At 37.6% G+C, this 22,001-nt stretch overlaps 1 protein-coding gene across 1 annotated transcript in view; it reads left to right on the top strand.

Moving 5' to 3' along the window:
- The window catches only part of LOC117990776 (uncharacterized), a 430,777-nt gene that overhangs the window by 372,361 nt on the left and 36,415 nt on the right, over positions 1 to 22,001 (top strand). The window contains exons 4-5 of the mRNA XM_069504461.1: positions 16,444 to 16,643; positions 19,142 to 19,246. Coding sequence (XP_069360562.1) covers positions 16,444 to 16,643; positions 19,142 to 19,246 — 305 coding nt within the window. The remainder of the gene's footprint in view (positions 1 to 16,443; positions 16,644 to 19,141; positions 19,247 to 22,001) is intronic.

Raw genomic sequence — 22,001 nt, 5'->3', positions numbered from 1 at the left:
GTAAAATCCACTCGCCTTCGTGAATTGCAAGAACTTTACCTGTAGAAAATTGATGTCGAAACAATCATTTATGATAACATACGCTTGCCCCCCTTATAAAATAACATATTATTTGTATAACTTGAGAAGTGAATAATGTTTTTTATTTCTCCGCCGACCTTTCCCGCTGCTGTTGACTTTTTCATCGCAATTTCACCGTGACACGCTGTAACAAATTGTCTTTCCTGGAGAAAAATGTCCGGTTTGTTTATTTTTTAGTAACTGCCCGGCTGAGTTGACTTGCATATGTCTACTTGTATGTTTATTTTCTTGACCATTTTTTGTCCAACGTTATTCCATACATCCAAACTAATCTATACTAATATTATAAATGCAAAAGCGTGCCTGTCTGTCTGCTAGCTTTTCACGCTCCAACAGTTTAACAGATTTTGATGAAATTTCGTACAGAGCTAACTTTCACCCTGGCTTTTATCCCGGAAAATCAAAGAGTTCCCACGGGATTCTTAAAGGCCGTCCCTTTAACCGATTTATATGAAAATTCGTACAGAGGTAGCTTACATCCCGGTAATTGACATAGGCACAAACCTAAATCCACGCGGACGAAATCGCGGGCATCATCTAGTTTTCATATTATAAAGTGAAGTTAAGTTACCGTGCGTAGCCTGACCATGAGCCGCAATAAGACAGTGTCATCGTCATCATCATCATAATCAACCGATAGACGTCCACTGCTGGACGTAGGTCTCTTGTAGGGACTTCCACACGCCACGGTCTTGCGCCGCCTGAGTCCAGAGACTCCCTGCGACTCGTCTGTCCACCTAGTAGGGGGTCCTCCAACTCTGCGTCTTTATAATAGGACAGTGCCATAGCGTAATAATAATATGTAGTAAAGTGCGCAAAAATTAAATTATCCATTCAACTGCCATTATCGACGTAGCTTACCCAGAACAATGTAGGTATTTACATACGATGCATGTCCTAACTAAGGAACACAACCTTAAGGAAAGAAAGAAAGAAGGTACTTACTAAGTATAAAAGTAAAAAGGTTAAAAAGGGTAGCGCTATGGTAGCGCTATTAAAGAATATGGGTGTATGCAAAGGCTTGCTATAGAAATTCAAATTTTCTGTTAACTAGAATATTCTTTTTCTTGGCAATTTAGCAGTTTTCGCAAGCTTATAAGCAGTATTTTACAAAACATTGCTAGATAAAGGTCTGGCTTTGTTTGTTTATTTATCATGCGGCCGTATATAAAATGTGGCCAAGTTGTGTCTAGTGGTGTTCGAAACAGCTATATGCTGAGAGTGCCTTTCGGGTACAGATTACTTCTTCCACGATTGCCAAAAAAGGAGTGTACAGACTACAGTACGCAGCAGATAATAATGGACTGCTAATAATAATTTTCTGCTGCGTACTTGTAGGTAAAGTTTTCAGGGTTCATAGTTGTATCTAACTACCCTACAGTAGGCAGTGTACAAAAATAAAATAAGTGTGATAGAATAAAATTGAATAATTATTACAGTGTGTTTAATTATCAGTATTTGGAGTTTTATTTTAGGTGTCGCTTATATTATGCTAAACAATCCATCTTCTCTCCGTTCCGCTTCAATTGCCAGGCCTCTTTAGGTCTGGTATTAAAGCGGAGATAGCTGGAGATGTGTATAACAGACCAATCAGATTATATTAATAGATGACGTTATAATTTGTTGACGTCATCTGGAAAGCGTGAAACAAACTATGGGACGCGTCCATAAGACGCGATTAATAGGTGTGCACAGTCGTACGGAACGTAGTTTGCGACTTGCGACTTGCGAGATATCTCTCGGACGTCCGCGCGCTCAAGGTTACGTCCGCGACTTACGTCTGCTAGTTTGCTTGCACAGTTCAATATACCTACTATGCCTGCATACCTGCATGCCTGAGAATTCTTCATTATGTTCTCAAAGGCGTGTGAAGTCTACCGACCCGCACATGGCCAGCGTGATAGACTATGGCCAAAACCCTTCTCACTCTGAGAGGAGACCCGGGCTCTGTAGTGACGCATGATGATAATGAGCCGCGTCCGATATCCGCGCCCGAAGTCCAACATCTGACCATCAAAAAGAGTTATTTATTACATATTTTGAATAAATCATTTGACTTTGACTTTGATATAGGTAGTTTGTTTCCACCACACAGAGGCATCTGTGTTTAACTGGATAAAGGCATTACGCTGTGTTATAAAACCCCGTTGTGCCATGCAGTTATAAATTATTTACTACCAGTAGGCACTAGTTGTTACTGCGTTTGCTTATTCCAAACGAGTGCGGCCATTTTGAAATCCGGATAAAGTTGAGCCTCGGGGCATGTAGAATTTCTAACCTACTGTGCTAAAACCTGAAGTCAAGGATTTGTTTCAAACTTTGATATTATTTTGACCCCTTTACGAAACAGTATTTGTTTTCATATTTGAAATTCATTAAATCAATGCCGTTCAACATTATTTTATTATATATTTTGATGCTAATCCTGATTTTTGGGAGTTTTGTCGAAATTGGCAGTAGTGTTCCCGTAAACCTACGGGCCTTGATAAGAGCAGTAATTGTGTTTAATATCGTATCGGAAAGCGCAGCATTTATTTTTGTTTTTTTTTTTTCATTTATTTGGATCACTAACAGCTAATCATATACATCAAATAGAAATTTAACAATACAAAAGTTTTAAGATAATATGACGAGCTAATTAAAAGTAATCACCGCATGCGAATGTGTCAGGTAATTTTACAACTAAAAAAAAGTTACTTAATTAAAAAATAATAATAATATAAATAATATAAATATAAGCATTGGTAGACCTTCCACTAGGTAGTGGTGGTGGATAACATACCAGTCGCAGGGAGCCGCTGGATTAAGGCGATGGCTCTGCCAAGTACCAGCGTGATATGAAGAACAGTAGGTCGATTTCGTAAAACCTGCATCAATCATTATTACCTACTATCTCAATTATTGTGATTAGCTGAATTTACGCGATTCTTGTTGACACAATGCATTGCCAATAGTGAGAAAGCGCCAAGCAATCAGAGGTGATTGCGATCGTGACATTGTAGCTGTCATTCTACCGCAATCGAGCAGCAGCACCTCGATTGCGGGAAACCTGCATCAATCATTATTACTATCTCAATTATTGTGATTAGCTGAATTTACGCGATTCTTGTTGCACCAATGCATTGCCAATTAGCAAGCGCCAACCAATCAGAGGTGATTGCGATAGTGACATTGTAGCTGTCATTCTACTGCAATCGAGCAGCAGGTCAATTCTAAGCTTCCAAGTTTGGAACATCGGCGCAATTTTGCCTGTCTATCGGTATTTTACAGGATATATGTATTTCGGAGAGTGAGCCCAATAAGTTTTTGACCTCGTTCCTCCTGCACCATCTCTACATACTCTCGGATCGATTATTCCGATATATTACTTACACCGTTTTACTTCTCCGTAATGTAACTCCGTTCCTAAATCTCTGGATGCATTTATGCCAGTAGCTTTAAAATGAGTTGAAATGTTGCTGAATCGTGAAGCACAATAAAAGGAATGAGTGTACAAACATTGTTTAATTCAACGTATAAAAGGCGGAATTCTAGTTTATAAATGTTCGCTTTTATGTGGAGCGCCATGAAACATGCTATGTTTGCTGCGTACGCCACAAATCTGTGTGTAAAGTGTGAGTTTGGTAGAATTTGCGCCTTGCATGCAAACCTATTTAATATAAGAGAGATACCTGCCCAATGACCTCTGTGACGCACTAGACGGGAATTTACTTACTACCCATATAGGTACATATATTATATACACAGTGACATTTTGTAGTTAAAAAAATATCTAATGGGAAGTTTCAGCTATTTGTAAATAGCGTTGTTGGCGTTAGAGAAATATGTGCGGAAAAGCCATTTTGATGATGCCACGTACAGACCAATGAGGGTTGGTAACTCCTACCAAGTGAGTTCACCTCTATTTTACGACTCCCGGTCAATTTGCAGGCTTAGGTTCTTTGCGCACTGCATGCGATCTGAATCTGGATGTCGATTTTTTTTTTAAATGTCATAAAAAAAGCCGCATCGTGACGTGGTTATGCCAAAAAGCTTAAATAATCGTACGAGTACATCTAAGTAGCGACACGACCATAATAACCATTTTAATAACCAACTGTTGCCATGCTGTGTCAAAATAATAAAACTTTAATGTACCGCAATTTTGTATAAGGCTTTTAATATAATCCGCTGAGCGCCCGTCGAAGTTAATCTTTACAGAAATGTAATATTTCACACGGTTTGCGAACAAAATGAAATTTCATATTTAAAAGCTTTGTGTATATCTTTTTCTGGAATTGAAATAGAGTGTCGTTTAATAGACCAAAAGCCCTTAGAAGATTTTAATGAGGTGCTTTAGTAATTTTTTTTCTGTAATGATTCTTATTTTTAGTCTGCAATCTCACTTGGTGGCACGTGAATGACTGTAATAATTATAGAAGTTTTTACTAAACTCATATCTGCCCATAGTAAAATTGGTTTTTACCCAGCATCGTACCGTAACGCTAATACTTGGTAGTGTGGCTTTGCCAAAGAGTGTTAATTAGCCATGGTTGAAGTCTGCTGCTCAGACTAGAGCCAGTTTAGATAATATTATAAATTTCCAAATTGCTCCTGCTGGTAGTCTTACCCGAGACCACGCGCTTATAACACCACAGCGCTTACCGATGGTAAGCCGTCAAAGCGCTTAATAAAAAAAATATTTCATAAGATGTTTCTTTTACAACTGTGTACTTATCCGCCGCGGTGGTTTTACAAGGCTGTTGATATATTTTAGAAATATTAATTTTACTCATTTGGCACCTGCCAAATGAGTAAAATCAGGTGTATTAGGCACCTGCTCGAATTAGTCTACGGGCTCTCGGGACATTTTATATTTGAAAAATATTTCGCTTTACCTAAATCATATTTGACGGGGCTTTTATTGTTTGCTTGATTTTGGGAGTCACGTATTATATTTTATTTATTTGATCTTAATATCCACGGATACTTTAAAAGCTTTTTATCGATCGTGTGATATCAAGACAAAGTGGATAGATATTATATTTCAATGAAATCGCGAAATAATCTCTACCTTTTAGGGTTTCGTACATCAAAAGTAAAATTGGAATATAGGAAATCCCTTATAGGATCACTTCGTTGTCTGTCTGTCTGTCCCTCTGTCGTGTCTATCAAGAAAACCTATAGGGTACTTCCCGTTGACCTAGAAATATAAAATTTGACTGGTAGGTAGGTCTTGTAGCACGAGTAAAGGAAAAAATCCGCATCCACCTTGACCAGTTTTTTGATCATCGTCGTCATTCATCACAATCAATCGGGCCCAATACTAAGAACGGGTCTCCTCTCAGAATACCGACTTGCCCACAAGGTGTAGTTGTATTGGTAGAGATTGTTACATATTGTGACGTTTTATGATTTGAAATTTTCAAAATTTTCTTTTTCAAATCATGTAACCGATCAGTAATCAGTAACTGCTGAGTTTCTTGCCAGCTCTACTCGGTAGAATCCCCATTCCGAACCGACACTAGTTGTTTTTTTTTTTAATAAGAAAGCTAAACCTTTCTAAACTTTAAGCCGTAGTCCAGCACGTCAAGTGCGGATTGGCAGACTTCACTTTATTATAGACTCTCTCGGGTATGCAGGTTTCCTCACGATATTTTCCTTCACCGTCAAAGCATCTGATGTAAGTGTATCAATCGCTTGAAAACGCTTAACTCCGAAAATGTGCATGCCTGGTATACCGCGATCCCCGGACAAAAGAATAGCAGTCCGAAATCTTCAACTAAGTACTAAACTATCACCACTACTTTTTGAATACTATGGGTAGAATGACTATCCTATATCGAAAATTGTACTCAGAGGCCCGGTTTCTACCTGAGCGAAGCGGAAATGTTCAATCAGGTTCTTAATGGGGCAACAGATAGGCGTATTTTTTCCTGGAGAGTGACATAGGGTACTTTTTATATAAGAAAATCAAAGAGCTCCCACAGGTTAGTAAAAATAAATCCATGAAAAAATTATCACGTCATTTTTTCAAAATTTGATTGGCTGACTGAACACATTTCTCCGCACCGCTTAGGTGGAAACTGGGCATTTTACTCCTCAGGTTGACGAATTCAAGCGAGTTGCAGGAAGCTGGAGAGAAATGGCACAAGACCGTAACTTGTAGTGACAGTGACCTATATAGTTATGTTTAGTAGTGGGCATCCATCGATTAAGACGAGAACCACAATTCTAGTACACTCCCGTTGCCTTCTCTGCCTTGTAACAACACAATAGATTTTTTTATTCAAATAAACTTTTAGGTACCTAAATTTTTTCGAATTTACTACTGATTCGGAATGCCCTTATTTTAAAAGCCATAATCGCTAATAGAACCAGTTTTTGAAGGAGTATAATTTGCACCACGTCGTCGGCATTACGATCTGAGCGTTTAATGGGTTATATAATTTTATTGTATCACTGCAATAATGAAAAATTATTAGATACTTTGGAAGCCCACCGAAGAGAGACCCCGAAAAAGGGTAATTAAATGTAATGGGCACTAAATAACGGAATTTTCATATTCTTTTCTTGGAATTTGGCAGAAAATCCGCAAGAGGCCGTAAATTATTGCTCACACTGCCGTTCCCTAGAGATTGTCCTCGGAGCTTTTTACACGTCGAATAATTAATTTTTCAAGGAAATCCAATTCGTTGTAGGTAATTGCAGGATGGGATTTTCTCTTCTGCTATATTTTCTTGTCAATGTTTTTTGAGTTTAGAGAATTAATAATTTGAAAACCTTACGGAATCGCTAGTAGCGTTTTAAACTTTTATGGTAATTATAGTAATCCATAAAAGTAAAAGGTTCTTATTACTAAATACTATAAAAAATAAAAAACATAGATAAACTACAAGTTTATATATGCCCGTTAGGCTTAGTAAACTTCACAATTCATTTATTGGCAATTTTGTACGTTTTTTACAATAAGTTCTCAAAAGACATATTGGAGATGTATTTCAACAAGTTCAGTAATGAGTTCTCATAATATTAAGTGGTATTGTGAAAATATTATGTTAACAATAAAAAGAATCGGTACGCAGCTGAGTTATTAGTGAGCCTCAGACGAGAGCGATTTTGGAACCCTCGTAGCTTTATTTACCTTCCCGGCGTATATTTAGCATTTCTACCGAAAATCCGGTGAAATATACATAAGAAAGCTCGATGGGATGGGGTTGTTAAAAAAACTTAAACTAATAAAAATATTATACAACTGCAGTTTGAAGTGCAGAGATAAACCTATTTGGTCGAAATAAATTTTTAATGTATTTGTAAAATTTAGAATGCACGCGCTGTTTGCACAAGTTTTAGATTCCGTTCAATGGCTTCGATAGATTTATTTACATATTCGACTAGTTTACCTTTAGCTTTATAAACGGAAGTTTTGTTAAAAGCTTTGGTCCAAATTGTTTTGTGTAGCCTGGCTAAGTAAAGTTCAATGAATACCAAATAGAAATTATCATTTTTAGTAGTAAAAGTATTTATTTACTAGCTTATGTCCGTGACTTCGCCCGCATGGATTTATTTTTACTAACCTGTGGGAGCTCTTTGATTTTCTTATATAAAAAGTACCCTATGTCACTCTCCAGGAAAAAAATACGCCTATCTGTTGCCCCATTGTATGCGCGATTGACGGACAAACCAAGTATTGCTATGCTCAGTTGCTGTTATAAAGCGTGCTAGTAGAAGTATTTGGACACGTTTAAATGTGAGGACCCAACTATGTGCTGGATGGAATTTAACAGAAACAAGAAATTTTTTAAGAATTTCCACAGATTCTTTTAGCGATCCCTGTATGAAACTATTTCTATTAAGTTCGTATAATACTATTCTGGGGCGAGCCTGCACTGTAATGCCGACCACGGAGCTGCACGATTTCCAATTTTCCTTAAATCTTCCCCGGAACACTAAGTTGACATCGTCTCTACTAGAATCCTATATCTAATGGCTGTTGCAGAGACACTCATTTCTGGAGTACATTTCTTTACAATACAAAAATTTGTCGAGTAAAAATGTGTTTGTATCTGAAAGTGATGATGTGGCCTAAGATGGGACGTGTTTACCTAGAAGATGCCTATTCACTTATGTTTTAAAGATACCTTGCTGCTGAATAGCTTGTATTCTGGAGGCTTACCACCGTAAATCGACGGTTACAATTGTTACGGTTGCGATCTTTTTTTAACTGAATAGCTACTATTGGCTAATCCACAGTTACAGCAAATCAAAGAAACTTTAATTCACGCGGATGTAGTCTCGGGCATGAGTAAAGAAGACGAATCAATTGCGTTCCAGTTGTTGACCAGTGGACGTTAGATTTAATATCTCAACAAATCCTTAGCAAAATAAATAACTATTATTTCTAAGGAATTGAGAATTTTCGGTAGTTTTTTCCACAACACGCGTAAAGAAACATCAAACAACCCCTTTGTCAAAGGTTCTAACAAAAGCAAAAACTCCCTTCGCTGTTAAATGAAACGTAAGCTCCCTGATCTTGACGTTCTTTATGGTGTGAACGTCTGCTTCTGATGTCTTCAAGACAAGCATAAACACCAGGGGGCGGCCCCCATAGAAAATTTTCACGTCAAAATTTTCCATAGGTTTCCATTTTGTTTAAGGGAATTAATTTTTTTAATATTTTACAAGTACTAAGGGGGATTTGGCCAATTTTAGATTATTATATAAGTTATTTTGAGAAAGTTTACTTTACATAGCCATTTTATTCTTTTTCGAGTACCTACATATATTGTTACTTTCCTATACAAAGAGGTAAAAACCGGACAAGTGAGAGTCAGGCTCACGCACCGAGGGTTTCGTATCTTGGAATGGTTAGAGTATATCGGTATAGGTATATGCACCAACCCCCGCAGTACGGATTTCGTTACGCTATAATAGAATAATTTTCTATTTAAAAAAATCTATGCTTTGTTGTTCACTGCTTTTCTCGAGGATAACGTAAAAAGTAGACATGTTCTTCCTTGTTTCACTTGTTTAAACTTCGTACAATCTTTATTCAAGGATAAACATAATGCAAAAGGTCCCCAGCGAGGTGAGAAACTGAATATCACGAAAATGTAAGGCTAATTCAGAGAACACGGCACTCGCGATGTTGACTCGTTAGATAGGATTGGAGATAGAAACGTAGCGGGGTGAAATAATTTACTTTGGCCCGAGATGAAATCTAGAAATGTTCGCGCTAAAACGTTACGTGACGACGGAAGAGGATTTTTCCTTTCAAGGTTGGGAGCATTTGTGAAACTTTCTCGCGTTCGAACAGAAGATTATCGTTTGTGTTCGTAGAAAACTGGGTTTTTTAGGGTTCCGTAGCCAAATGGCAAAAAACGGAACCCTTATAGATTCGTCATGTCTGTCTGTCTGTCCGTCCGTATGTCACAGCCACTTTTTTCCGAAACTATAAGAGCTATACTGTTGAAACTTAATAAGTAGATGTATTCTGTGAGCCGCATTAAGATTTTCACACAAAAATAGAAAAAAAAAAACAATAAATTTTGGGGGTTCCCCATACTTAAAACTGAAACTCAAAAAAAAATTTTTATCAAACCCATGCGTGTAATGTATAGGTCTTCAAAAATGATATTGAGGTTTCTAATATCATTTTTTTCTAAACTGAATAGTTTGTGCGAGAGACACTTCCAAAGTGGTAAAATGTGTGTATGTGTCCCCCTGTAACTTCTAAAATAAAAGAATGATAAAACTAAAAGAAAATATGATGTATCTTAACATGCAAACTTCCACCGAAAATTCGTTTGAACGAGATCTAGTAAGTAGTTTTTGATTTATCGTGCAAAATGTTGATAAAATACGATTGTAGTACGGAACCCTCAGTGCGCGAGTCTGATTCGCACTTGGCCGGTTTTTTATTGTTGACAGGTTTACACGAAAAAGAAACTTCAGCATTTATTTAGTTTTGAAACCTCTCTTAGCGGTACCTACAAAGTCTAATGGATCCAGTGTTCGAACAGAAGGTTATCGTTTTTTTCGTAGAAAACTGGGTTTTTTATTGTTGACAGGTTTACACGAAAAAGAAACTTCAGCATTTATTTAGTTTTGAAACCTCTCTTAGCGGTACCTACAAAGTCTAATGGATCCAGTGTTCGAACAGAAGGTTATCGATTTGTTCGTAGAAAACTGGGTTTTTTATTGTTGACAGGTTTACACGAAAAAGAAAATTCAGCGTTTATTTTGAAACCTCTCTAGTATTGCCGTACCTACGAAGTCTAATCATTGGCTCCAGTGTTCGAACAGAAGGTTATCGATTTGTTCGTAGAAAACTGGGTTTTTTATTGTTGACAGGTTTACACGAAAAAGAAAATTCAGCGTTTATTTTGAAACCTCTCTAGTATTGCCGTACCTACGAAGTCTAATCATTGGCTCCAGTGTTCGAACAGAAGGTTATCGATTTGTTCGTAGAAAACTGGGTTTTTTATTGTTGACAGGTTTACACGAAAAAGAAAATTCAGCGTTTATTTTGAAACCTCTCTAGTATAGCCGTACCTACGAAGTCTAATGGCTCCAGTACGTTTGTGACATGACTTTTCTAAATTGGCCTATATTTGGGAGGTTAACTTGGAAATTGTGAGCATCTGTATGCATAAATTTGAAATGAAATGAAATGAAATAATCCGGTCAAACAAATACCTGCTTAATTTACCGAGTTTCTGCTTAATATTGCAAACAACGCGCAATGTTTCCACGTTCCAGCAATCGATCCTTTATTAAACGGATCGTGTTTACGCGTAATTTGGCTTTCAATAAAACAGTAATTGAAGCTTTATTTACATTTCATAATATTGTGGTAGTCACATTTAATTTAACATGCAATGCAAACATGTTTTAAACTAGTTTTTGTCCCCATACTCAACTCTACTCCACTTCTCTTTGAACAGAATTAGTATAGGTATAAGGTATCTATCTATAGAAGGCAGATTTCAAACAAAAATCATTCTGTGTATGACCCAGGACATGACATTGTAAGCACAACTGAGTAGCAGCCCGCAAAAATGTTTGCTTCGCCCGCTTTGCTTGGAAATGAGTTCAGCCCCACGATTGTGTAAGAAAAACATACTCATCGTTATCGTGACGCGCAGCGCAGCTTAGATGCGTACAGACCAACCTCACAAAATTCTCCCCTTTGATTGGTTGATTCGCTGTTTACGCTGTTTACATTTTTTCACAGCCAATCAAAGGGCAGAATTTGTTGACGATTATGATAACGATGAATACGTTTTTCTTACACAATTTGGGGGCTGATTTGTATTCAGTGGGCCAAAAACGTCCGCGATTAAAGAAAAAAAGTATTTTGGTCAGTATTTGGTCAGATATAAAAGGATAGATCTTTAAATGCACGTTGCCTGGTTCGCTACTACCCACTAATGTTAAAATCAAAAATAAGTGACCAAAATACGCAACATGCTGGTCTTTCTGTAAAAGACAGCTTTTGCAAAAAATTCCACGACACGACATTCTTTGTATAGAGCTGCATCCAATCGGCTTTCAGTTAACCGGGCCCAATTGCGGCAAAGGCGCTTTTAGGCGTAGGTATGCAGTAAATGCAGTAAAATTAAGGAAAAAAGTATTTTGTACCTAACTACACCATTTTCTTTGCCATTGATATCGGAACCACCGTTTGAGCTCCTCAATTTTATATTAGAGGTAAAAGCATCGAAATATACCTATAGTACACGACAGGTCGAGATGGCAATCGGGGAGGGCCCCCGAATCGCGGACGGTACTTCAATGGATAAAAGCGACACATAAATAGGTACAACAAGAAATAAGTGACCAAAATACGCAACATTCTGTAAAAGACAAAGCTTTTGCCAAAATTCCTTGAAGCCACGACATTCTTTGTGTAGCTGCATTCGTTTGGTGTTCAGTTAACCAGACCCCATTGCGGCAAAGGCGCTTTTAGGCGTATGCAGTAAATTAAAGAACACCTAAATACCTTAAAACACCATTTTATGAGCCGAGAGCTAGTAAAAAAGATTGAGGAGGTTCTCGATGAAAGCTGAAAGATTATTATATTAGCACTAGCTGATGCCCGCGACTTCGTCCGCGTGGAATTAGGTTTTTTTAAAAATCCTGCGGGAACTCTTTAATTTTCCGGGATAAAAAGTAGTCAATGTTACTCTCCAGGTCATCTATGCAAAAACCATGCAAAAAATCACGTCACAGTCCATTTCACCGTTGCGACGTGATTGAAGGACAAACCAACAAACAAACACACTTTCGCATTTATAATAAGGGTACTGATACGGGCCATAAGCTACTGTTTATCCCGAAAAATTAAAGAGATCCCACGGGGTTTTTAAAAACCTAAATCCACGCGGAAAAATCACGGACATCGTTGCAGCGGAGACTAAGTGAGACGGAGATTGTCGTTCAACCAAAAGAATAAATAAAAGACATAAAACATGAGCAACACTGACGATAAAATAATCTCATTGTTCTGATGCTGAAAATATTTCTGCTAAAAGTCCCGCAAATTGCTAATGCGCGTGGCCGCCATTTTAGTGACGTCAGCACTAGACTGAAGTTTCGAGCTGAAGGTATATTTTTATTTGGACTGACGTCAAAATGACGTCATTTCGATGTTAATGAGACATGGTTCCAGCGCAATAGCAATTTGCGGGGCTTGTACGTTTTAGTGGACACGCAGCCTAGTAGGTAGCGCGCGGGTTGATTTAAAAAATGCGAGAAAAACTAACATTATAAAAATAACTTGGTATCTGTAGACTCACCATACCAACTTTTAGTTTTTATCAATTACCTCCTCAAAATTTGTTACTAGCTCTGAGACCATTACCGAAATGGTGAAATTTTCAAAGCATTTACGCCTCTGACGCAAATTACATTCGAAAGCAAATGAAGCGCTTGGCGATAATGGCCGAAAGCGCTATAGCGCTGGATTGCGACGCCCCTTTGCATTTATAGCACCGAAAATGAAAAGGTTGCGGGAGAAAAATGGAATGAAAGGTGGAATCGTAAATGTATGAAGTAGCGCGCTTCTTGGTACTTGGCTTTTACAAAGAATATTAAGCTTATTAATGCATGTGTTATATACACACATACCAGTTCAACTTTTCAAGTGTATCTACTTAGTTACCTAAAATTTTTTTTTTTCTGTAGCACCAGTTGCATCTGCAAGAAACTATAATTATATGTTTACTTGCATGCCAGTTAAGTACAAGCACGCGAAACATGTCGTCAGGTGTTTGCTAGTAGATCGCACTCTCAACCTCTGCCAAAACCTTTAGAATTTTTTGTGCTGGTTTTTGTTTTGTATTTTTGACGTCTTTTGCGTCTATTCCTAGGTATAAAAAGTTTCTTCACTAACATAATAGCCAGTTCTGACTTCTGCTAGTACCTACCTGGCGTGCCAGCTTACCAGCACCTCGCATACCATTCACTGGCATGTATATCACGGGCTTTATTCTGTGCCACGTTACCATCACTAACTTGTCACTTCTAGTGTCTGTCTATCTGTTACCTTTTCTCGGCCCATTCGTTTGACCGATTTTAACAAAATATTAAAAAAAAATAGCTTGCATCACGAAGACGAACCTACGTTTTATCATGGAAAATGAAAGTGTTTAAATTAATATAAATCAACGAAGACCTCGCTCGCAGGCGTCCTGCAGTATTATTATAAATCGTAATTATTATGAAAAAGTATTACACTATATTTATTCCGATCCAACAAATCATAAAAATAGGTAGGCCTTTCTTATATAATTTCTTAAAACCTATGGGTCTATTACATTAGGTACCTATTACAATAAGTATCTAAGTGCCCTCTATTTCCCTTAACTCGTGTAGAAAGGGACAACCGAAGCGTTTATTCGTGGGCCCTGTGTCCGAAACATCTGATGGTCCCTTTGAATTAGGGACAACACTCTCATATTATTAGATCGCCCACATTTTTCTGTGAATGTGACTAGCTGTCTCGGCATAGCTTAGGGGATTACCAACCCAAAAGGAGGTCACAGATACTCATCGTTTTACTAAGTAACCAACCCTTGAATAGTTAAAAACATTCAGCTGTTCCATATAAAAATGTTCATTTCACTCGACAAATTGTGTATAATATAGAGCCTGCTTCTCAAGCATTATTTTAATAATGGATTAATAAGATAATTTGGATGGAAAACTTGAATTTAGTCCATTTAAATCGGACAAACAAGAATTAACAATAGCTACTTACGAGTACATTGAAAATAACTTCGATAACTCAACGTTTCTTCATTATCACAGTTTAGGTGATCTTGGTTCTAGTATTAGGTGTAAAGTGACATATAATAATATCTGTCGTACTTTTATATTTTATTTTTATTTAGTTGGAAAACCTCAATTGAACTAAATAATCTTAAAATTAAGTAACTTCTAATAATGGGTTTTCTTATACAAAAACAACCAGATGCAATGAGTATCTGGTCTATGTTAATGTTTGCTAAGGCAACTATCAACGAAACTCAATCGTGTGTAAAAGTGGCCCAACCACTGATAAAACAAATTATATTTCTGTTCTTCCATTAGAGCGCACCCGGGTCAAATTGAACCCTTTCTAAAGCTTCATTTACACCAGACTGCGACAATGCGGCATGCCACAGGGCTGCTTGGTACAATAATGTAAAATGTAGCAAGAGGCAGACTGGCGTACCGGAAAATTCCAATTTACAGCATGATAGTAATTGTCTCGGCATAAAAATAGACTAATGTTATGATGAAGAGCGCAGCATTGTCGCATGCTCCGCCGTAAAACATCCTTATGCCGATCGCAAAGCCGCAAAAACCTAATTTTTGTGCCACATGCGAGTGATACTATGAGCAGTATCAGACGCACCTTAAAAATACAAGAGTTCAGTACCGACTCCTGCTAACGTCCGCGTCAGCAGCATTTTTACGGTCCGCTCAAAGCTGAGAATCTGTTACACGCATTTTCAGTATTAAAAAATGCGTTGCGTTTACACCTTACTGTCTAAATGCTCTTGTGCCTCCTTAAGATCTTGTCGTTCAGTAAACTCCTTCATTGAAATGGAAACAAACAGATGCAATGACTTTTCGTTTATGTTTAGCAAGGCGGGTTGGGTTGCCTTGCTAAACATTAACAAACTCGACTGTGCGGAAAAGTGGCCCATCCTCTGATAAAACAAATTATATTTCTGTTCTTCCATTAGAGAGCACCCGGGTCCAACTGAGCTTACAGTGCAATATTAAACAACGACAATATTGCTTATATCCACAGAATTTCACCGTGGGGAAATCTAAGCACCGAAATGGATACAGTTAAAAAGAAGCTTGTAAGATAATTAAGAACATAAAACACAGTCTTAAATGTAGTGAACTGGCATACTAGTGTCTAGATAATGTGGATTTGTCTTAGTTTCAAATATAAGGTACAAATATTGACTAGCGAATCGAATTTCATCGGTAAGCAGATCAGCAGTCAGTTTTCTAAACTTCTCCTTGTCCATAGCTAGGCGGAATTGTTTTCCGACTGTTTTTATTCCAGCCCACTCCCATATGTTTAGTTGCCATGACTTCTTCCTTATTCCCACTCCTCTTATCACAGCTTCCTGTAAGAATAACAAAGCTCAAAGAAAAACAACGTAGGAAATCAGTAGTATCATTAGGGGAAAAATCCGAAAACCGTGAATTTTTTTTTTACATCACACAAAAAAAATTAAATTGTGGTCATGAACTAATAGGTAGTATTTTCAATTATGAAAGTAAGATAACTATATCAAGTAGGGTATCATATGAAAGGGCTTCACCTGTGTGTTCTAAAACAGATTTTTATTTATTTTTATGAATCCATAGTTTTTAATTTCGCACTTGGCCGGTTTTTTAAATCATGACTTGTTTAAAGTACCTTAAGCATGTTTGGTCAAATAAACACGCAAAGTGACGTATAAACTAAAATAAAACTAAAACTAAAACGTAAAACCACTAAATAAATAATTTTTAAATTATTAGTTTATAAAGAACCATTTTCTCCAAGCTCTCATTATTTAAATCAACTTGTAATAGCGGCACTTTTAGTAAGAAGTAAGCAAGGGAATTAGCATAATAAAAGCTTTAGTGCTTGCCTAATCGCTGTAAGGAAAGGAGCAAACCCCAGCGGCTTTGCGAAGCTTTGTAATTGTGTTTTATGGTATGACTCGGGAACTTTACAGTCGTAGACTAAATAAATAAAATGTCTAGAATAAGTCGAAGACTAGCTATAAACAGTAGAGTTCCTGTGACAAATTGGTTATTTTTTAGGATTCTGTAACAAATAGGTACTCCGTACTCCTATGACTATATTAAAGTATTCTTTCGCAGGTCCAAAGTCCAGTCCTAGTGGTGGAACTGAACCTCGACAGGCTGGAAGGGACGCAGCTTCGTGCCCTGGGCTTGTTGTCAGTATTTGGCTTCAACATGACCTACGTAGTGAAGGGGCCTACCGACCTGCCTGGTCCCTCATCGTGCAGTGCCATCGAGTGTCGACTACTGGGGCACTGTTACGCTAAGCATGATTACGAGTAAGTGGAGTTTGCTTATAATACCTAAATAACCACTAGGTAATGGCACAGATTCCGTTTCTTTCTCTAAACTAAATTTAGAGTATCGTATAGTAGTATATATTAACAATGCTAAAAAGGGACAGAACATGAACTTTACATTTAAAGACAAAATTTTAGTGCACGGTACAAAAAACAGTAGGCTCGCGACTGTGCGCTAAAATCACGGGTTTTAACATCTAAAAATTAAATTTAAAACTGTAAAACTGCGTCTGTCCTTTTCATATTACATTAGTAAGAAGAGGATGCGAATACTCTAAAATTTGGTTGTGCGCAGAATCAGTACCACTGACCGCGAGCTCGTCCACGTGGATTTAGATTTTTAAATATCCCGTGGGAACTCTTTGATTTTCTGGGATAAAAAGTGACCTATGTCACTCTCATACTTTTTTTTTAGTTTTTTTATATATTCAGATACAAGTTAGCCCTTGACTGCAATCTCACCTGGTGGTAAGTGACGATGCAGTATATGGCTGAGATCTATAGAGCGCACTTTGACTTTGCTCAGACTTAAGATTGAGTCAAAACGAGCCAGATTTATGTGACACATATAGCTCTGTCCCGTATTAACTCTGTCTTAAGTCTAAGTAAAGTCAGAGTGCGCTCTATAGATGCACCCTAAGATGGAAGTGGGCTAACCTGGAAGAGGTCATGGCAGTTTTTCCAGCTGAGGTAAACGGCACGCATGGTGTAAAATAAAATCATACCCTAGCGTTATATAAAAGAGCAATTATTTACAATATCCATTAGATAATCTTCTTGCCCGGTTTCTGAGTACTTTTATTGACGGTTTATCTATTCAATGTCCGATATTTCGAGGAAGTGCGTTTCTGAACAACGCAATGCAAGATAAACTCCGTTCAAACTTAACTGGCCAATGTGCGCCGTTTATCTATTCCATAAAGTTAACTTGACGTTTCATTTGTCAGTAGGTAGTTCATGTTTTGCGTATTTTTAGATTAAAAAGTATTTTAATAATATAATAGTTGTTCGTCACTTTACAAAAACAGTGTTTAGCCACTTATTTGGCATAGAAAAAAATACTATAATTAATAAAACTAGTGTTGGTGGCGAAATAATATAATAACATGCATTTCAAACTCGTTTCCTGTAACAGACCCATCTAGTGACAGAATATTTTTTCATAGTTTTTGTTGTATTCAGAAACGCATGGACAGTTAAACGACGTTTAACTTTATCGAATTAACAGCTAATGAGAACATAACTGACGAGTTCAGAAACCAGGCATAGTTAAGCAATACAGGATAACGATATTTGAATATCAAATTGATTATTAATAATGGATAACAATATTGGCTGAAGGCAATTTAAATATTTTAAAGCTTAAATAAACTGTAACCATTATCACTAATGGAATCAATAGGCCCGAAACCTCATTTAAATGAAGATTAATTCTTAAAATATTCATGATTTTCCCCAGCTCCATCGAAATCCAATTTGTGATTTCGTCGAAAATTACTATTGAGTTTGTACAATTAGTATGATCCGCTATTGATTCTGACTGGTGATTAAACAGACTGCCTGTCTTTTGGTTGACTGAACATTATTGTTACACTAGTCATCATCATCATCATCATCATGATCAACCCATCACCGGCTCACTACAGAGCACAGGTCTCCTCTCAGAGTGAGAAGGGTTTTGGCCATAGTCTACCACTAGACTACACTAGTTACACTAGTACTTACTTTGAAAATCACGAGTACCTAATTCGCAAAATTATGATTCGAGAAACTAATAATTCATTTTAATTTCATACATTGAAGTCTCGTCTGTACCAAAAAAATACCGCTAAATGAAAGGAATTTTAAAAACCTCAAACCACGTCGATGAAGTTGCGGCCATCACCTAGTTATAAGCTATCATCATCATAATCAACCCATGGCTCACTAATAAGCACGGGTCTCCTCTCATAATGAGAAGGGTTTGGCCATAATCCGCCACGCGGACCAAGTGCGGATTGGCAAACGCAAATACAAATTTAAATTCAAATGATTTATTTAAAATAGGTAATGAATTACTCTTTTTGATGGTCAGATGTTGGATTTGTAAGATATAGTGGTGATAATTACTACGCAAACTTAAAACTAAAGCTACGAGGGTTCCAAATGCGCCCAGGTCCGAGAAGAGCCCACAACAAACTCCGCCGGGCAGCGCACCTCTAACTTTTCGGAGTTATGTGGTTTTAAGTAATTAAATATCACTTGCTTTAACGGTGAAGGAAACATTGTGACGAAACCTGCATGCTTGAGAATTCTCTATAATGTTCTCAAAGTGAAGTCTACCAATCCGCACAAGGCCAGCGTGGTAGAGTATGGCCAAAACCCTTCTCACTCTGAGAGGAGACCCGGGCTCTGTAGTGAGCCGGCGATGGGTTGATCATGATGATGATGATGATGATGATGATGATGATGAACTAAACTAAACCATTCTTTTGCAGGGATTTCTACTGCGCGTGTTTTGAAGGCTACTCTGGGACCGACTGTGGAGTGGGTCCCCTGTGCCCCAAGAACCCCAACATGTGCAAAAACGGCGGTACCTGCAGGTAAGTGACCCGTGTCAACCCTTCACATTCATGTGCTTTGATGAAAGATCGAAATATTGCCTTCCTAGATGATTTACTTTGGGATATCTCAGATGTATTGGATTGGCTTTTTGCAATGTTATGCCTACTAGTACGCGACAGGTCGAGATTGCAATCGGGAAGGGGACGCCCCGCATAACCCCACAGCCCCCGCGCTAACCCGGAGCGGGCGAGCGCGGGTGACGTGCGCGTGTGCGGGGCGTCCCCCCGCCTCATATCCCGATTGCCACCTCAAGCTGTCGCGGACTGTACCTCCTTCATCCCGGCAATTTTAACCACGTCTAGTTATTACTGTTTTTATGCTCTATTTATACTAATATAACGAGGTATTTGTGAATTGTCTAAAAAGTAATTAGGTATTTTTAGAAATTTATAATAATACCTAAGCAGCTGATGTTCGTTCACGTGGAATTAGGGGTTATAAAAATTCCGTGGGAAATCTTTGATTTTCCGGGATATAAAGTAGCTTATATCACTCTCCAGGTCTGATCAGCCCCCCAATTGTGTAAGAATAACCATTTCATGGCTATCGCAATCGTCAAGAAATTCTGCCCTTTGATTGGTTGATTCGCTGTTTACATTTTTTCACAGCTAATCAAAGGGCAGAATAATTCTTGACGATTGCGATAGCCATGAAATGGTTATTCTTACACAATTTGGGGGGCAGGTCACGTCAATCCGTTGCACCGTTGCGACGTGATTGAAGGACACACCAACAAACCAACAAACAAACACACTTTCGCATTTATAATAAGGGTAAGTACTGCTCATTAATGAATTAATGAACGCTACAGAATATTTATAGGCCCATGACGTTACATCAATTTTTAATTAACTGCGGTCAGATCATTAGACAATAACATAAGTCTTAATAAGTATTCTAAAATATACGAACCCAAAGATGCTGGTATAAAATCGTCGTTGAAAATTCGTGGAGATTCAGTAAGTAGAAACACTTGAAATGAAGCCGCAATACAGTTCCATTGTATCCCCTAATCAAAATTCATGACTTTTGGGATTAAAATTCATGACAGTTATTAGAAATTTCATTTCGTTTCGGTTCGCCAGCTGATGCGGTTGATATTTATGATTGCTCGGATTGTCCCTTTTATTGCCTTATGATCGTGAAAATTTGTATGCAAATTTTTATTTCGTATGTTTTTTATTTCATCCCATTTTTATGATTTCCGCAATTATCTATATCAATTATATAAAGCTGACTGACTGACTGACTGATTCATCTATCAACGCACAGCTCAAACTACTGGACGGATCGGGCTGAAAGGCATGCAGATAGTTGTTATAACATAGACATCCGGTAGGAAAGGATTTTTGAAAGTTCAACCCCTAAGGGGGTAAGGGTTTGAAATTTGTGTAGTCCACGTAGCCGAAGTCACGGGCATAAGCTTTAATATAATATTAAATGTATTATTAATAATAATATTTAAAAGATAGTAATTACTGCAGCACGCTCGTAGATTAACAGTATAACCTTTGCTCTGGCATAAACTTTATATTTTCAGGTAAGATTTTTTACACCTTTATTACCTCTTATCTCCCAAAACCACCATGATCCAAACAAACATCAATCGTTCCTCCCAGTGTTGGGGACAATACGCAGATAAACTTTCAGCTTTTATAAAATAACGAAGCTCTCTTTATTACAGTTTATACTGCACTAGCTTTTTCGTTCATTTATTTCAGAGCTAGAATATTATAGTTTTGATATTCGAAATGAGGTCACATCCTCAAGTCGTCGCAATTTCCTCAAAATAACGAGTTCCATGCCGCGTCGGGATTTTCTTTTGATCGATGGAACGACAATATAAAACGACAATACATTCTTTCAGTTTTACGATGTTGACCTACAGTCACACACTATAGTCCCTACTCCCTACACTTATCTAAAGGACAAACGTTGAAATTTTTCCAGAAAAGATTACCGCTGATTGTTAATTTAGAACCTCGATAGCTCAACGGTTAAAGGAGCGGACTCAAAACCGAAAGGTCGCCGGTTCAAATCCCACCCGTTGCACTATTGTCGTACCTACTCCTAGCACAAAGCTTTACGCTTGATTGGAGGGGAAAGGGGAATATTAGTCAGCAATTAACTTGGCTAATATGCTTTAAAAAAAATCGACAACGTGACCAAACCATCAATGAATGTCATCATCATCATCAACAATCCAGCGCCGGCTCACTACTGAGACTGGTTTTCTCTTAGAATGAGAAGGGTTTCAAATCACAATATTTTTATTAAATGAAACTTTTTAAGTACTTTTGAATGGTCAACTGCATCTTCCATTTAGCCATAGTCTACCACGCTTGCCAAGGACGGATTGGCAGACTTCACACACCTTAAGTTTTTGAAAATCCCATGCGAATTCTTTCATTTTTCCGGGATAAAATGTAGACGATGTGTTAATTTGACGACGATGTGTGATTTTCGGAATGGAAATAGCTTATATGGTATAAGCTATTTCTATTCCAAAATTCAACCAAATTATGTGGTTTAGTAATTATTGTGGCGTGAACGAGTAACAAACTTTCAAACATCCGACCATTCATATTTAAATATTAAGTAAGATGAAGAGAAACAAACAACAATAACACAATCTTGATTTGATGAGAGATTTCCATGTATCTAGGTAAGTCCAAAGGGGCTTTCTGAAATTTCACTAAAGTGAACGCGCGGCGTATCAAAGCTTGTATCAAA

The sequence above is a fragment of the Maniola hyperantus genome, chromosome 18, assembly GCF_902806685.2.
Source record: "Maniola hyperantus chromosome 18, iAphHyp1.2, whole genome shotgun sequence".
Taxonomy (NCBI): Eukaryota; Metazoa; Arthropoda; class Insecta; order Lepidoptera; family Nymphalidae; genus Maniola; species Maniola hyperantus.
Note: the sequence above shows the minus strand (reverse complement) of the source record. Positions and strands in the feature narration are given on the sequence as shown.